General features: G+C 40.2%; 2 protein-coding genes across 5 annotated transcripts in view; both read left to right on the top strand.

Moving 5' to 3' along the window:
• Positions 1-12858, top strand: part of LOC145467088 (transient receptor potential cation channel subfamily V member 5-like) — a 92468-nt gene extending 79610 nt beyond the window's left edge. The window contains exons 2-13 of one of the 3 annotated variants that reach the window (XM_081450612.1): positions 1881-2534; positions 3725-3821; positions 4076-4366; positions 4744-4817; positions 5425-5607; positions 7087-7260; positions 7696-7842; positions 9199-9279; positions 9483-9657; positions 9847-9907; positions 10613-10679; positions 11184-12858. In XM_081450612.1, the coding sequence (XP_081306738.1) occupies positions 2299-2534; positions 3725-3821; positions 4076-4366; positions 4744-4817; positions 5425-5607; positions 7087-7260; positions 7696-7842; positions 9199-9279; positions 9483-9657; positions 9847-9907; positions 10613-10679; positions 11184-11232 (1635 nt within the window). In that variant the 5' untranslated portion in view covers positions 1881-2298 and the 3' untranslated portion in view covers positions 11233-12858. Of the gene's footprint in view, positions 1-1649; positions 2535-3724; positions 3822-4075; positions 4367-4743; positions 4818-5424; positions 5608-7086; positions 7261-7695; positions 7843-9198; positions 9280-9482; positions 9658-9846; positions 9908-10612; positions 10680-11183 lie in introns of all 3 variants that reach the window. The other 2 variants (XM_081450611.1, XM_081450610.1) reach the window with 2 other exon arrangements.
• Positions 12859-13111: 253 nt separating this feature from the next.
• Positions 13112-17026, top strand: LOC145468660 (uncharacterized). 2 transcript variants are annotated; one of them, XM_081452373.1, is made up of 2 exons: positions 13112-13793; positions 16057-17026. In XM_081452373.1, exon 2 carries the CDS (start codon positions 16059-16061, stop codon positions 16611-16613), a length of 555 nt encoding a protein of 184 aa, XP_081308499.1. In that variant the 5' UTR covers positions 13112-13793; positions 16057-16058; the 3' UTR covers positions 16614-17026. The 2 variants fall into 2 exon arrangements, with proteins under 2 accessions (XP_081308499.1, XP_081308500.1); XM_081452374.1 differs by lacking the exon at positions 13112-13793 and adding an exon at positions 15540-15589.
• Positions 17027-17074: the final 48 nt, after the last annotated feature.

Below are 17074 nucleotides of genomic sequence, written 5' to 3'. Positions count from 1 at the left end.
TGGAGAGTTTTCTTGCTATATTCTTAAGTCAGAACAAACGCAATTTGTTCTAAAAATAGAAAAATTGCCCCATATCATAGGTACGCGCGGATCCCGAGGCTTACGGTCTCCGTCCCCGATTATGACTCCTGATGTATTTCGACATGTCGATTCTGCGTTCACGGCGCGCCATATTGTTTCAGCGGCTTCTTCCGAAACTGGGATCGCAGGCGCACTTCAACACCATGTGGTTTTCATTTGCCGCGAAAATGACGGCAGATACCAATCAGTTGAAGGAATTACGTGAGTTTTTACGTGTGGGGAATGAGGATTCAGCCAAAAGGTTAATCCAAACTTTGAATCCTTCATCAGTTATTGTTTTCGCTCTTCAATTGTGACTTTTCTTGCATGCAAAGTAACGTATCGTGTTCTTGTGTAAGTTATATATAAAATAAGTTGGCAACCAAAATTTATGATCTGGCGACCAAAATTTTTCCGTAAGTCGCCAGCTGGCTCACGAACGAAAAAGTTAATTTCGAGCCCTGTAGAAACTATAGAAATTCAATTCAGTGCGTCTACCATAAATACCGACATATACATGTAAGCCTCACTCGCAGATAAGCTGCATCCCGAGTTTGGAAACTTAAAATTGGAAAATCAGTTTGATTTATTGTGTGAATGATTTTATGACTGATTTCATTGATGAGAAACATCCAGTCAGAAGGTGTGTTAAGCACCAGTCAAAGTAAATCCCCGCCCCACCCCCCAACCCAGGAAAAGTGGGGACATTAGTAGGACAATAACCAATCATTGACTCTCAAAACTGCCCTGGTACATGGGGTCTTGGACGAGAATTGCTTCCTTGGTATCCCAACATATCCGAACCAGGGAATTTCTCTGCTGGAGGCTTGGAGTCTAGAACTGTGTGTTGCAAAGAGACTGGGATCAGCCCAGAAGGCAACCAAAAAGGCGAAGAGTAATGTGAGTAGCTAACTTGTTGCTTTTTAATCTATTTCATCCCTAGTGCTTGCTTGCCATCCCAAACTGGTTTGAAACATTTTGAACAAAATAAAATTGGAGCCTCAGCATATACCTTCGCTAGTAGGCAGGGACAAGTGAGGATATTGGAACGAAACTATTTCCCTGGGGGTGGGGACATTGGCTCATTTTTTCGAGTCCTTTTGTCCAAGTTCCCGCCTATTCCCAGGTTAAAAGGGGGGTGGGGATTTACTTTGACTGGTGCATTAGCCAGTGAAAACCCTTAATGTACGACGATCAGTGACGGTTAGCAGGCTTGATAATGAGAATTTTTATATTGGTGGAACAAAGTTGCAATCAGGAATTGCATGTAATTCCTGGTTACAAGGGATTGAAGTCATCGCGCAGATTAGATGGGAATGAAAACTCCATGTTTAGGCACCCACTCAGGCTCCTTGAACAAAACTTAAGTCTCCCGCACTTGTAACTTAGGTGCCTCAGGCGACCGGGCGCCCATTAGGCAGCAGCCTTGATAAACTCGCCAGCAGACAGACTTCATTGTGTGGCTGTATCATTGGCAATTCTTCGCACGTACTAGGCTTTTACATTTTTTTTTTGTATACTTTTTGCCCAACCAACTGCCAGTATAATGTTTTGCCGTCTCAGAATCACATTTTAGCTTATTTAATCAGGATCTCTGCTTTTAGGCTTGGCTAAATCTATATATTTTATTTTATTGAATGTTAAAACTGAAATCAAAGCTGGAAGAAATCTGAACATATGTTGGATTTATCAGTTAGCCTTTTGAGCCCTATCGGCAGTTGTATGTGGTGTCATGTAAGATAATTTCTTAAGATAATTCTTATGATAAGCTCATAAGTTTGGCATAAATTGATTGAGTATGAAGAATGCAGGTCTCTGAGAAAGAATGGGCTAGTGAAGGACAGAAGCCACTAGCCTGACTGGAAACTCCACTTACCCTGGACTTGTTCATATCAGACTTTCTTTGCTTTTGAAATACTGAGTCATATTTTACTTGCTATTTTTTGGGTATTTTCTCTCCATCACTCGTTCACTTCTTGTTAACTTGTTTACTAATCTTCTGACCACTGCATGTAATCTTCCTTGAACATTAGGCAGAGTGTAACGTAAGAATTTTAATACTAATTTTCAAATCTATTTTCTTCAGTTTGAAAGAACAGTCTTCTCACAATAATATTTGCATTTAGTGATAAATTAGCAGTAAGTAGTTAACTACCATTGACATGTGGTTTCTTGCAGATTAATAGATTTTTGGAGATCCTATTAAAGAGCGAACTCAATGCAGACAATAGATATGAGATGTTCAGGGATGATGAAGATAAGACAAAGAAGACATTGATGCACTATGCAGCTGAGCTTGACTTTCCACTTGTCACTAAAACACTTGCAAAAAAATGTCCTCGCTTGTTGGATCTGAAAACAACAGGTCAGCTTAAACCTGAGAAGAAGCGAGGTTTACTACCAGTTGAGTTGGCGTTAACAATGGAGAATGATGATGTTACAGCATATTTGATCAAAATAATGTGGCATGAAAGGTAATGATTGAGTTCAGTTTTCTACCCCTAAGAGTTATTGGTCAGTGTAACACACAGACTGGAGACTGGGGATTGCAGACTGGGGCTAACATGTAGAGGGGGTGGGGGAGACTCCCATATAGAAAGGATTTGCCATACCTAAAGCAGTTTTGGTACCTCTTAGGGTGTTCAGCCTCAAAAGGTCCACAGCAGAAATCTTATGTGGTACTGCACCTTAAAGGATCTTTAGCTGAAAATATATGACAGGAGATAATGGGTTGTTTTAGAATAATTGGCACCTATGAGGTGTTCTCTTCAAAATTTCTTGATCAGCACCCCTGTCCTTTTTAAATTGGAGTCCTAACCCAGGATTAAATGCAGACTGGAGGTAAAACGAAGACTGCAGTCTGTAGACTTTTTACTTGAATGTGTTTACTTACCCTTTCCATCATTGGGAGCTAACCATAAACAGGCTAACCAAAGCATTATTTAGGCTAACTTGAGTGATATTCAGGCTAACCAGAGTGATAGTCAGGCTAAGTGGAGTGCAGGCTTTCCCTGAGATTAGTCTGAATAATCCTTTCTACTGTCAGCTCTCGATAATGGAAATATTACGATATACACTTAAAAAATCTGTAGTCTCCAGTTTGTGTTTTACCCTTGGTCTGCAATTTTTATAATAATAAATAGTATTTTTATAGTGTCTTTCCAAGCATGATCTACTTGCTTTACAAGTTATAAAATATGATTAAAATAGAATAATATTAAAAATAGAATAAAAATGGGTTTTAAGCCGAGTTTTGAAAATTTGAAGATTGTCTGATTTTCTGATATATATTGGTAAGTCATTCCAGAATTGTGGCAAGGTGACAGCAAAAGCTCTAGGTCCATAAGACTTCAAGTTATAGCTGGTACAGTTTAGACAGAGAGATGCAGGATGAACAGAGAGTTCTTGAAGGACGGTAGAGGCTTATCAATTCTTGTCCTCAATTCTTACCCTCAGTCTGCAGTTCACAGTTTACACTGACATCTGTAAGAGTTACTTTCCTCACAGTTGCCAAATGGCATCCACGCCCTTGGGGTCTGACAGACCCAACCTTGAGTTTGAATGCTTGATTTCCCCAATGGGTAGCACATGATCTGTAGTTTAGACCTAATCTTCCATGTCATACTGTGATTCAACTCATTTGTTCATATTTTCTTTCCATCAGAGTGCAGAGTTTGTTTTCATGGAGGGTAGGTGATATGTCAAGTCCTCAGCCATCTCTCTTTAGCTTCAAGTCGATTATTGAGAATTCCAAAATGAAGGTGAGAATATGTTTTATATGGCTAAAGGGTGATGAAAGGAAACAAAACCATTACCTGGGTGTGTAATCACCTTCACCAGATGAAAGGGGAGAGAGTGATCATGAGGGGATATGAAATACAATAAAATAAAAAGGCGAATTTGCAGCAGAAACGGACAGCCAAAAATCATTTACTAATTAATGACTTACCATTACTGTGGTAATATTTACTATATTTAGTAACTGTCAGTGTTGTAAATTTACTTATGTTTTCAGAAATCAGTAGTTGCCATATTAGACCAGATGGTGAACCCACACTGGCCACACCTACCAAAGCGCAAAGACAACTATGGCAATCAAGAAGAAAAGAGGGCAATTGAAGGTGCATGGAGCACCATCCCTGACGATCCATTTGACTATCACTTTTATTACCACATCCTGGATGGTGACGAGGCAGGCCGACCTCCTAAAGTTATGGCCTCAGAGGGAAACAAGCTGACATATAATAAATATTTTAACCGGTGTGACAAGTCTTGTTTACATCTTATTGCAAAAAGCAATAATAAGGTTAGGCAATATAATTTAAAAATCTTTATCTTTCAGTATAGTGCGCTAATCTTTACAGAATTACAGTACCACTAAAGTTTTTGTCTGTTAGGATGTGGAAAGACCTTGTAGTTACTAAAGAATTATTTTACAAATTCACCATAATGGGATTTCTGGACCTCATTCTGGACAAATGAGACCCCAGAAACACTACATCCTTACTGAGGTGTGAAAGACTGTCAGTTTGCAAATCAGCTAAGCCAAAATGGTATTAAATCAAAATTATGGCTCTTGGATATCACTTTTGACACACTTATATCTCAGATTAAGTGATTCTAGCTGAAAACGTTTCTTGACCAACAGTTGATTATGCCATTTGCATCTACATGTATTTTTAGGAAGCCTTGCAACATCCTGTGGTGAGAATGCTGATAAAAACAAAATGGCAGAGTTATGGACACTGGTTTCTATGGTATGTTAACCTATCCCACACCAAATCGCAGACATTATCCAACCGTGATCCCAGGCTCTCTCTGAGGAAAAGGAGAGAGAGCCTGGGATTTAGTTTGAACACTATCATGTTAAAGCACAAAAAATTGTTATGCAATCAGGTTAGTTAAGACACTAGACTCAGGAAACTTACTATTAGCAAGCTCTCATAATAAGAACCATAAAATGATAGCCTGGTTTCCTTGAAATTAAAATCACTGTTATATATAAATACTAGTTCACTGAAGTTGTTATTGAGAATTGTTGACTGTTTAAATAAGTACAGGACTTTTCACATTCTTTCCTTATGTCTTGTAAAAGACATAGAGACTGCTAAGGTCTTTTTGCAGTTTGCTCCACCTGCAATAGTCTAAGTAATATCTTCATATTAGTCTGTAAGTGTTTTCTAAGGTGAATTTCATGTAGGATCGTTTTGATCCCAAATACTGAGCAATCCTTGAAGCAAGATTTTATTGAGTTGCCCTCTACTAGCACCAAAACAACCAATTTTTCACCCCTAAAAGGTACCGCCCAACCACAATTGCCCCTGCCACTTTTAAGTGTTCATCTTTAATTTATTTCTTGTACAGCCTTCAAGCCGGACTTTATGTGATTTTCTTGCTCCTATTGTCTTATTCTCTCATGTACGGCTCAACTAGACTGGACCCCACACTTTACAAGGGTATTGCTGACTCACTGCGTGGCGTCTGTGAAATTTTAACCCTTGTTATGGCCCTCCTTTTCATCTGCGAAGAAATCAATCAAATGAGAAGGTAAGTAATGGGGTAAATCTTGCGTGTGCCTGAAAACCTGCTTAATATCGAGAGGCGATACTGGTGCCAATTTGAAAGGGTGTTTTTTTAGACTGAAATGAATTGGCTGCACCATCAACTAACAGATATTTGATTCTGTAGATGACTTTCGCTCAGTTTGCCGAAACTTCAGTCAGCGACAATTAATAAAACTTGTTTTCAGAAGGCGTAGCGCAGATGGCAAAATGAGGAAATGCCTCTACGGTTAGCCTAAAGGTGGCTCCCTAGAGTATTTGCGAACACCCTCCATATAGAGCGCGAGTTAGGAGAGGAAACTTAGTTAATTTAAGGCCGTTAGCACGGCAACATCTCATCTAATGATAGGCAGATATATTCCTCATTTTGGCCTAAACTCCATATTTATACCTTCCTTCGGTGAAATGTTTTCATACTTTGCCACCTCGTGGAAATGATATTGCCTGACAGTTTGAATTGGTAAAAAGTCAAGGTTGTTGAGACGGGTTTTCCAATATCCTGTAATTTGTCATTCTTCTAAATATTTAACAATTAGACCCGTGGCCCTTGAGGGCGAAGGGTCTAATTGTTTTAGTATCACCCAACCAGTCGGACAGAAAAGGCAATAATAAAGTTAGCGAATGCAAGTTGAAGAAATATTCATTTGGGAATAAAACGAAAGAAAGCGTCACGCTCGATTGCGCCAATTTTGCTACTCGAGGACTATCACTAATATTCCTCTAGTAGCGTAGCCAATTAAAATGCAGGATTTGCATTAGTCCACTAGTTGGGTGGTACTAAATTAGATTAGCTCTGACAGATTTAACGAAAATAGGGTATTTCATAGGAATTGCATGTAGTTACAACCGAGCCAAATTTCGAAAAAATTCACCAAAGGAAGCGCGAGAAAATTCACTGTCAGTTTTGCTTTTTGTGCTCATGTTGACGTCATAAAAATCGAAAAACACTGACGTTTTCCTTTGAGCGCGCGCAGATTACTTGAGCTTTCGTCCTATACGCGCGTGCAATCATGAAACTATAGGGAGCCACCTTAAGAGCGCTACGGTTAACTTAGACAGCACCCAAGTTAGCCTCAGTGCTATTGACTCGACATTGGTAAGCGTATTAATTGTAAGGATAACCCTACAGACACCCGTTAAAGAGTAGGGCACGGAGTTGCCAGTGTTGTGGTCTGGCCTCATCTCACGGGCTGATGCTTTACATAGGGTTAACCTCATTGCGCCTTTCCCTCTTGGACAGAATTGTCCAAGAAAAATTACTACTAAAAAATTGCTTTGCCACTGGGGGTATGCCACTTTGACTCTTACCCGGTCCATCTCTTCATTAAGTTAAAAAGCCCGTTTTCAAAACTACTTGTACCGTCACCCAGGCGATGGCACTATTAAAACGAACTACCAACACCAATGGATTCAAAGCATTTTCTAAACGTTACCAGTATCTCCCATTTTGTCTTCTGTCTTCCAGAGAAAGGCACTTGTACTTCAAAGAGTGGATGAACCTGTTTGACTGTTTAGGCCTGCTTCTAATCTTCTGCATTATTCCATTACGGTACTCTGATAGCAAAGCGCAGTGGATGGTGGCATCGCTAGCTTTCCTGTTCAATTGGTTGAGGATATTTAAGTTTTCTTGTGTGACAAGGTAATCTGAAAACTTATTGCAGCCTGTGTGTGCCTGGTTTGGCCATCTTGAGGAAGTCATCTTAAATTCAAATATTTTTGCTTGCCTCGTTGTGGAAACCAGTTGCGCTTCTGTTGAAACCTGAGTAAAATTCCCCTGTCAACTAATCTTGACAGACTGTCATCAGTTATACATTTCTTTCAGCACCTGCTAGTTTGTTCGCTCACTTGCTCGATCTTCCCGCCATGAAAATGGAAAGGAGAATTCTGTTACGCAGGCTAAATTTCTTTCAGTTTTTAGGGACAGTTATTTTCAACTTCTTATATGTCAAGCTACAGTATTTTCTCCCTTTGCTCTCGCTGTACCCCTCTCTTAACGATCTTTGATTGTAATTAAACGAATTTAGACTAATTATATTAGCTCCTTTCTCTAATCAATGTTTTCCTGTATTTGTAGGACCACAGGATTATACACAAAAACCTTGGCTAAGATTATTAGACAAGACGTGACAAGATTCATGGTAGTTTTTGCTGTGGTTTTTCTCTCCTTTTGTGGTTCGTTGTTCTTGTCTCTTCGTTCTTCCAAGCAAAACCAACAATTTAGGTGCGTGTTATTAATGGGCTTATGAAAACTTCTTTTAATACAACTTGCTTAAGGTGGCTCAAAACAGTAGCATTTCCGTGAGACGCCTGGGCTCTAACGCGCACTTCAGCGCGAGGTATCACGCGATCACATAAGGTGTCGCGAGATAGCGCGCGAGATTTAAAACAAGCATGGAGGCCCGAGGCCTACTTCGTAAAACTTTGTTTCTGCGAAGTTTAGTAAGCTGTTTGCGATATCAGTTATTTTTACCTTCGAAAACATCAATCGTTCAGGCAATTTCAAAGGGAAAAAAAACATTCTTTTAGACCGCTGTGCCGGAACGTAAACGAAAATTGTGATGTTGATGTTGCGATCGATCGCGCCAGCTATCAATCCAAAAAACGGCAGGAAAATAAACTACTCTTCAGGTTTTCTTCGTTCTTTTTACTTGGCCAGTCTCATCTTCGGGTATTTATGGTACTCTTCTTCTACCGCTTATGCTGCTAACGACAACAACAAAATAGAAATCACTATTCGCGTTTATTCGGGTAGAATTGAGGGCTTTACTGACCAGCGGATCGACCGCCTTCACGCATGCGTAAGGGGCGATTTTGCAACGTTGAGATTTTAATTGCGCGTAGAACGCGCGCGAAAAATTCCTTATCTACGAAGCTAATATCTCAAAAACAGATCCAGTGACCCTCCTTTTTTAATGCAAAAAAAATATATATTCAACAGCAAAAGCGGAATGCATGTGCGAAATGTTTTAGAAAAAAATGTGGAGTGGAATTTCTCCAACTTGGAAATTTCCATAGTTTTCCCTGTTTCTTCTTCTTTGGCTAATAAATGGATATTTGTTTAAAAAAACAAAAAAACGTGGGGTCACCGGCTTAGTTTTCAAGATAAATGCAATTGATAGTAAAAAGTAGGTCAAGTTTGTTGCTATGCAACGGAACAGTGCAAACTTAATTTATGAATTAAACACAATGAAAGGTACGGTGGAGAGTTACCTTAAAAAGATAGCACAGCCATTCTAAACAGTACAGTTCCAAGTCTGAAAAATCGCACCTAGTTCTATAAGTCTCTAAAGAACAGAAAACTGTTTTGAACCACCTTGAAAGAAAACCTTTTATCTAGTCTTTTTCCAGGAGTCATTTTGCGTTACTCTCCCTTCAAGCTTCACAGGACAAACTTTTCTTTTTACACGTTAAATCTCTTACGTCACTCGAAAGACGAGTGAGACTAGACCCGAAAAATTCCATGCTAATGACTTAATTCTATAGAGATCCATGCTGAGCAGTGGCTGCTACTTGCGCGGGAGAATTTTAAACCTAGAAAAAGCCCATTTGAAAATTAAAGCTACATTTTCATTTTTAGAGGCTTCGAGGATGTGTTGTTAAGCGGTTTTCGTGCGCTGTCTGAACAGCAGCCAATTGCTGAAGATTACTCAGGTTTCAAGTAAGTCTCAACTGTGTTTATTTCCTATTTCTGCCCACTGGGCACAGCACTGTTTGTTTATTTCATCCTGCACCACCCCACCCAACCCCAAATAGGAACAGTTGTTTTGGGTTTTGGTCTGCTCCCAGAAACCAGTTTGGCCTTAATCACTGTTACGTTTTGTGTGGCACTAATTTTGTGCTGTGATCTCATCTCTCTTGTAGTTGGCTCTCGATTCTGCTGATGCTAGCTTACATGGGAACTGTGCTCGTCATTTTACTCAACATTCTCATTGCACAAATGAGTACAACTTACACGCAGGCCAAGCGAGTGGCTCGTCTAGAGTATGATGTGGATCGTATATTACTTCTGACTCGTATGGAAAGATGTTCTCTTCTGGTATGTAAGCGTCACAGAATGCATCGCCTTGAAGGAGTGTGTGCGCGCACTTGTTCGCGACCGCGTGTTTTTGTGATGTCCGTGCGAGCCCTCCCGCGCGCGTGTGCGTGACAGTGAGTATCACTTTGCACCCCTGCCTATCGGGAATTTGACTGATTTCTTTTTTGGTAACTCTTGTCGCCTTTGCAGAATTTACGTGTAAAGTATTATAAAGAAGGAGACTGGATCAGTGATATGAAACTCGCAGAAGGTTGGAAGTTAGATTAAGATCTGATATCATGCGATATACGCCAGTTCAAGCGCAGACCAGGATCGTTGTACTGCGTTCCTCGGCAAAACACATCTAACTCTTAAGTGTCTTTAAGTACTCCCCCCTCCCCTCCGCCCTGAGATATAAATGGGTACCGTGGGATTATTAATGGAGGTCTGACTAAATCTGGGAGGACCGCGGAACGACTAACACTCCATCCAGGACACTAGAAATACTCAACCTTGTGTTTAGTTGCTTCGTGCTGCAAGACCTTTCGAAACGGCACAACCTTTCTTTATTGGTTATCATAACTTGGGGTGTTTAAGTTAGATTTATTGTAGCCTGTTTTTCTCTCGAAAATCGGGAATTGGACTACGGGGCGATGGTTTAAGACGGGAAAGGTTTGGGACGAGACAAGAATACTTCCCTTCGTCTCCAATGCTGCATTTTTTCACGTTCGCATTTGCATACGCAGGGATAAGCGCTCGTTGGAACCTAAGAGATAAGGCTGTGCCGCGCACAAAAAGCCTCTGGTACCCAGGGTAGAAAGGTATCCAATAAATCTGGCTGAGAACAACATTTATATTTCATCTCAAGTAATAGATCCCTTGTTGACAAAGGAGCCATGATAAGTTTTTTTTCTGTCTGTCAAACGCGTTATGCTTGGCAGACTCTCAAAGTGTTGAATTCTTTCTTTCTTTCTAGAGCTTCTTGAATTCAGCGAAGATCGCCATCCTTGGGAGTCAGTGGAAGAGAAGCTTAATGCGATCAGGTATGAGTTGCTTGTTGTGTGTTTCGATCATTCGTCCGTCTATTCCTCCTTCCGTCCCGCCTCTCTTCGTCCCTACCCCTGTCCTTCTGTCCTTGCCTCTCTCCCTCCCTCCCTGCCCCCTCTCCGTTTTCACTTCCTTCTTAGCTCCTGTCTCCGGCCCTCCATCCCTGCCTCCCTGCCTTCCACCTCCCTCCGTCCTTCAGTCGCTACCTCATTACCGTCGTCTCTTTCTTTGCCCCTGTCATTTTCCCGTCTCTTCCTGCCTCCTTCCTTCTGTCTCTCGATTCGCCGGATCCTTTCTCCCTCTCTCCGTCCCTGCCTCGTTCCTTTCCTCCTTTTCTGCCTCCCTACGCCACTCGCTCTCCCCTTTCCTCACCCAACAAACTCAAGTATCACATTTCACTCTCTCGCTGTATTGGTTGGTTTTACGCTGTATTTTTCTCTGGTTTGATTTTGGTTTTTCTTTTGACTGGACAATTGTCCTTATTTCCTTTCCCTTTTCAGAGACATGATGCGAAAAATGGTAAAAGAGATGAGGGTTGGAAGAGAATGAAGAGCTACCCGTCAAGATGGTTCCAATACGATTATTTTTCTTGTCGAGTATTTTCCACTTCGAGTAACAACAACATGTCTTGTTTAACTTCAAAACAGGAATAAATGAAAAGTTAACTGAAACTATTTGGTTGATATGGCAGTCAGTGGAGTAAATGTCGTTTGCCGAAATGGGAATTTAACTAATCTCATAAGGACTCGCTGACGGCTTTTTTCAAAGCAATCCCAGGGTTGCCACGGTCAGGGAAAAGTCAGGGAAAATTAGACTTTATTCAAGGTCAGGGAAAAGTCAGAGAGTTTTGTATCAGGTCAGAGAATTTCTAAATCCCTGTTCAAAGTCAGTGAAAAGTCAGGGAATTTTATGTTAAGGTTGCCTCAAATTATTTTATTAGATCTTTTCGTATAGACAAGGCAATTTTGTTTGAAAAATTCTCTGAGCCATCCTTGTTTTTGTTGATTCATGGCCAAAATAGTCATCCTGCACGTTCAGTGAAAATTGCGTTACAGTCAGGGAAAAGTCAGGGAAAAGTCAGGGATTTTTTTTTTTGTTCCGGTGAGTGGCAACCCTGATTCCATTTATTCTTTAGCTCGATTCTAGATTATTCTCGTCCCCATAGTCCTTTTCGCTTCTCTTAGCTGGCGGGGCCTTGGCGCGAGAAGAGAAGCGAAAAGGGCCATGAGGGCAAGAATCGATTCCCAATTCAGAGGCTTTCTCGTTCTTAGAGCTAGTCGTTTTAAAATGGCCTTCTGGAGAATGGACCAGAGCGTGTTTGGTCCTTTGCTCTGCTCAAGAAGGGATTACAATGTGAAGGTCTTATCTAGTCGATTACAGTACGTTTAGAAATCCCATAAAACAGGAAAACTGAAGAGCTTAACGTTATGTGACGGAGGCAGCGTGACCGACGAAGCTAGCGTGACTGGACTGATTTTAATATAAACAAAACAAGCTCGAAGCTCGTACGTGAAATTTGTTGCGTGCGTCGAAGGAGAACGCATACAATTTCGATCGTTTTTTCCCGGGGGATTTACCATGTCCCGTGGTTATCGATCGCGATGCCGTATGATTCCAGAGTTTGGACGCCATCCTAAACTGGCGCATGGCACAAATGGCCTCGATCTCTTCCAAAATTTATTTGGCCGCCGGGAATTATCTCTTATAATGGCGCGTTGCAAGCCAAATCTGCAAACTTTAAAGGTCTTGTTTTCATTCCTAATATGGAGGAATTACTACTTTGAGATTTAAAATAGAAAGGAAAAATGCAAATCAATGTTTAGGTGGCCTCAGAATGGAAGATCAACGAGTTTAGAGTCCTCAAACCATGACAATCAGTTGTACGCTTTCAAGTAAGTATTGAATATTGTTTGCGGATCGGGGATTTGGAGCAGTTTCCCGGACTTAATACAACAAAAATAGTAATGTACAGTATTACTTTGAAGTTGAATTCAACTTTTGGAACGATTGGTAACGCCACGGCCGATGAAATGACTGCAAAAGTCGGAGAAGTCGTCGGCAAAAACTCAACCTTTCGCTTCAGCGTGAAGAGTTAATTTGAACATGCTGATATGCAGCGAAGCACGTCTGTAAAATTTTGAACATTTTTTTGCTTTTACATAGGTTTCTTTGCCTCGGCGTGAATAAAAAGTTACTGTTATCTGATTGCACGTCCTTTTACATTTCTTTTCACTTGGTTCCGTGTAGGTTTTAAAAGTGAACAGAAACTTGCGCGCTGGATTTCTGCATATTTAATTTACGGCGATCTCCACGCGGTTTGTTTGTTTAGTTTATTCAGTTTCGTTCAAATATATTTTTTGGAGTCTTATTCAGCTACTACAGAACGGCTGAGGAAAGAACTAAGTGGCCCATAATTTAACACAGTTGAAATACGAGTGATCTCAAAATAATTGGCTTGTTTTTGGCGAAAGGGTAGCTCTATGCAATCTTATCCGATTTGTTCAAACAAAATCAGACAAATTTAACAGTAGAAAAGGTATAATGGATGGAGACTGATCCAAGATGCTTGGGAAGAGAAATACTGTAATTGAATTAAAACATAAGACACGATGGAATGCTTGAAATGTTCTCTAGAGGGAATATTAGAAGCATTGATCGGCTTCAGTTCTAGAACTTTGACCACACCCTTATTAGCTATTAAGCTCAAAAGCATGATTCGGTGAGACGGAATAAGCTGAGAAAATGTAAAACAAATCTATTTAGGGCTGCGAGGACTTTTAAAAATATTCATTTGGAGCGACTGCACAAGAATTTTACAAAGCAATGGTGAATAGAGATACGAAAGACGTTTGCGCGCGTCAATGTAACGCAACACCCTGTTGGCCGCTGACCATCGTCACGCTCTCCTGTGCGTATTAATCAAATTCTTGTGACGTTGCAGTATATTAATAACCCATATCAATACTCCGCATTCCTTTACAGCACAAGCAGGTAGCTGGTGCTGAACTCACCATTTTCGTTGTTTGTCCCCGTTGATTTACATTCCTCAGTGATCTTTGTAAAAGGAGGACCTCTAAACACTACTTCTGTTTCACTGACATCGCCATTTGGTGAGTAAGATTGTTACAATATGCCTTTTAGTAGGTTTGTTTACGGTAGTTGGTGTGATTTGAAGAAATCTGCATGTGACAAGGAAATGCGCACTTTGTTAGGTTCATTAGATATCGTTAATTTGAGCCGCAGTTCACTGTTTTCAAACAAGTTTCAGAACCAATTCTCTCGATTAACCAACACGGAGGATTGTTTACTTAGATTTCTGCCATGTTAAAGCATCTTTGCCTTGATATTATGTAAATTGAGTCCTCTCTATCGTGCGATTTAAATGCCGCCTATTTCTCTTACTAAATGCGACAACCGTCTCTAAATGATTGCCTCTATTAAACCTTTCAACAAAAATAAACACTCTTAAGCTCTGTTTATGTCCAAATCGACCAAATCATCGAATCTGTGATTAATAAACATCAGCAGAGACGAAAGTGAATTAAAGTTCTATAAATGTCCATGTACGTCACGCTTTCTAAGAATTCTCGGTGATAAAGGATGAAGTAACAGACGGAAACTGTGTTTCTCTACGTTACCTGTAAGTAAAAAGCAAATGACGCAAATTTCTATGCGTTAACTGCACCTTTTCCAGTTTAAAGAAAACTGGACTATTTGTTTATTTTGGCACTGATATCGCGTGATTTAGCTGTTACCCGAGGGAATAATCTAGTTTAAAAGTCACATTTCTGTCTCCGCATTCAGTTGCATGACAAAATAACTCAGTTCGTGCTTCTGCCGTGCCGAACTAAATTCAGGAATTAAGTTCGACAAAAGCACGACAGAAGCACGGCGTCTGAATCAAACTTTTGAATTAAGTTCGACAAGCTCTGCCGTGCTACACGACTCTGGCACGGCAGCGATTCAAACGTCGTTCCTCTGTCGCGCCAAACGAAATTCATAAATTATATTAATATATTTTGGCAGGAATGCGTTCCCACGGGGAGTTAGGAGAAGAACTGTTACGAGGCATCAGTAAATTCTAAATTTGATTCGACTCTGGCACGACGTCTGAATCAGAGTTGTTTTTCTGCCGTGTCATAGTCGAACCAAATTGCAATTGAGTTCGGCATGGCAGAAGCACGACGTCTGAACTGGGCCTTAGCCTTTGTGAAATCTATGGTGACGTAATGGTCTTAATCTGGAAGTTCGCTCGGGACATGCCCGTGCATGATACGAAAACGAAACGAGTGCCACGCTATTAATAACGCTATTAATAAACAGCTTTCCTCCTTAAAGGTCAAAATTTAATTTGTTTGTGCTATATGTAAAGGACAAGCAAAGTAGTCACGCGATTCGCACAATCCGAGGTTTACACTATCCACGGCTAATTTTAGAACGGTTGTGTTTTTTCCTCTAGCATTGACATAAACGCTGCAAGTTCTGGCAAGCTCCTGTTTAACTCAGCAAATATTTAATTTTCTTTCAAATCTCTTAACTCGCTGCTATGAAACAGCCAAAAAATTCACTTCTTTGCCCAAACCCACAAGAAATACTCGCGAAATTGCAAATAAATTAATGACCGTCGCTTCTGGCGAAATAAAGTTGGAAAGTAAACACGATCTTATTTTGCACCTAGCGAAAGTGGAAGCTGCAACGTCAGCGCATTCCATGGCTGACGTAATACCTTTTTTTGGCATATTTAATATTGCTGTATTGATCATTTCGTGTGTTCTCACCACCTCACTGCTCGACTAGATATTGATATTGTGATGTGAAATTAGGTTTTGATCATTCTTAGGGGTTAAAACGATAAAATTAAACATCTTCAGCAGACTACATCGTTCAAACTGTTGAAAAAAAAAATGTAAGTTTGACGATATATAGCTATCGGTGTGTTACGAAAACATTAACTACTTTTAATTTTTAACATCGCCACCGACCTGAGCTTTTACATAAGTACGCCGTGCATACGATTCGTAAAAATTTTGCTTTGGATTTTTTCTGGGATGAGCGCGAAAAATTCTGAAAAATGTTAAGCTTAATGATTACATAAAAATCCAAATAATGCGATTTAAATCCAAGAGCCTTGTTTTGGGGTTAATGATTTGCATTTATTATTCACCAAGGCAGGTGTATCTTCATTGTTTTGCCTTTTTACCGTCAAATGATAAATTGAGCGTCGTTTTTGGTCATTCTTGCATATTATTACGCATAATGAGATGTCATTTAAATTGCTAGCAGTTATACTGCGTTGTTACGAGAGCTAGAATTCTATAGGGAAAAGATTTTATTCAGAATTTTGATGGTTTTCTTTTCGCTTGGGAATTTTAGAAATGGGAAACTCGGAGACGAAAGAGGAGCAACAGCTGAAGGCGGATTCTCAACAGAGTGCGCCATCTTCGAGAGGAAAAACTCTGAGCGATACGAAGAAAATCTTTCTTCTTCACAAGTCAACTGGTGAGCAACTTAAAGTGGTGAGGAATTTTCGCGACGCTCTGACCACGGCCGCGCATGGCAGTATTCGCGTGGCGAATGATGTAAATATCGCTGACGGAAAAGATGATTCGTTGAAAGATCTTCCCTGGCTTGAAGAATTAAACAACGTTGTCTTGATTTGCCTAACATCAGAAGCCATTGCCCAGCTGGAAAAAATTGTCCGTGATAAGGGATTCGCCGATGAAAATGGTCATCTACATGGAAAGGTTTTCAGTATTTCATTTGGAGGAAGTCTTGCATCTGAATGGCCTCCTACAGGATTACAAAGGGGTTCACTCGACGCAAGAGATTTTCATTTTGGGTTTTCAGAGGTGGCGAAGCTTAAGCCACAAGATTTTGAGAGATCGGAAAAGATGAATGCCCTGGTTGCGGCAATTAAAGGGACACAATGAAACAGGAGTGGTGAAACTCGTTGAATAATGTTTTGTAAGTACCGTATTTCTTAAACTTGGTGAACATTGTGAAAAATAGTTCTGTATTACATTGCTGAACTTCAGAGTAGCCTCAATCGTAGAGGTTGTTGGTCGTAGTTTTAATTTTAAACGTTTTTTGTTTTACTGTAAAAGCGATTGAAGACTGGCATAACGAATAGGTACTCAGAATTAGCATACAATGTGACATGAGGATATAGCAGGCAATTCATACAAAATATTACAGTTCGAAGTACTAATAATTTGTTTACTTCCTTGAATATACACTCTTCGAGTTGTAAATTTTCAATATAGTTTCAAAGAACTCATCCTCGTCTAGGAGTTGCATTTTATTTTGTGAAGCGAAGTTTGCAATAAAATGTTTTGAAATTTCAGTCACGGTTTTTAAAGAGTATCATTTTAGCTCTCTTTAGCGGTTTTTA

The sequence above is a fragment of the Orbicella franksi genome, chromosome 14 (genome assembly GCF_964199315.1).
Source record: "Orbicella franksi chromosome 14, jaOrbFran1.1, whole genome shotgun sequence".
In the NCBI taxonomy this organism is placed as follows: Eukaryota; Metazoa; Cnidaria; class Anthozoa; order Scleractinia; family Merulinidae; genus Orbicella; species Orbicella franksi.
This window is presented reverse-complemented; position numbering and strand designations above follow the sequence as displayed.

Excerpts from the sequence above, each read along its gene's own strand:
- LOC145468660 (XM_081452373.1), top strand. The coding sequence starts at position 16,059 with ATGGGAAACTCGGAGACGAAAGAGGAGCAACAGCTGAAGGCGGATTCT.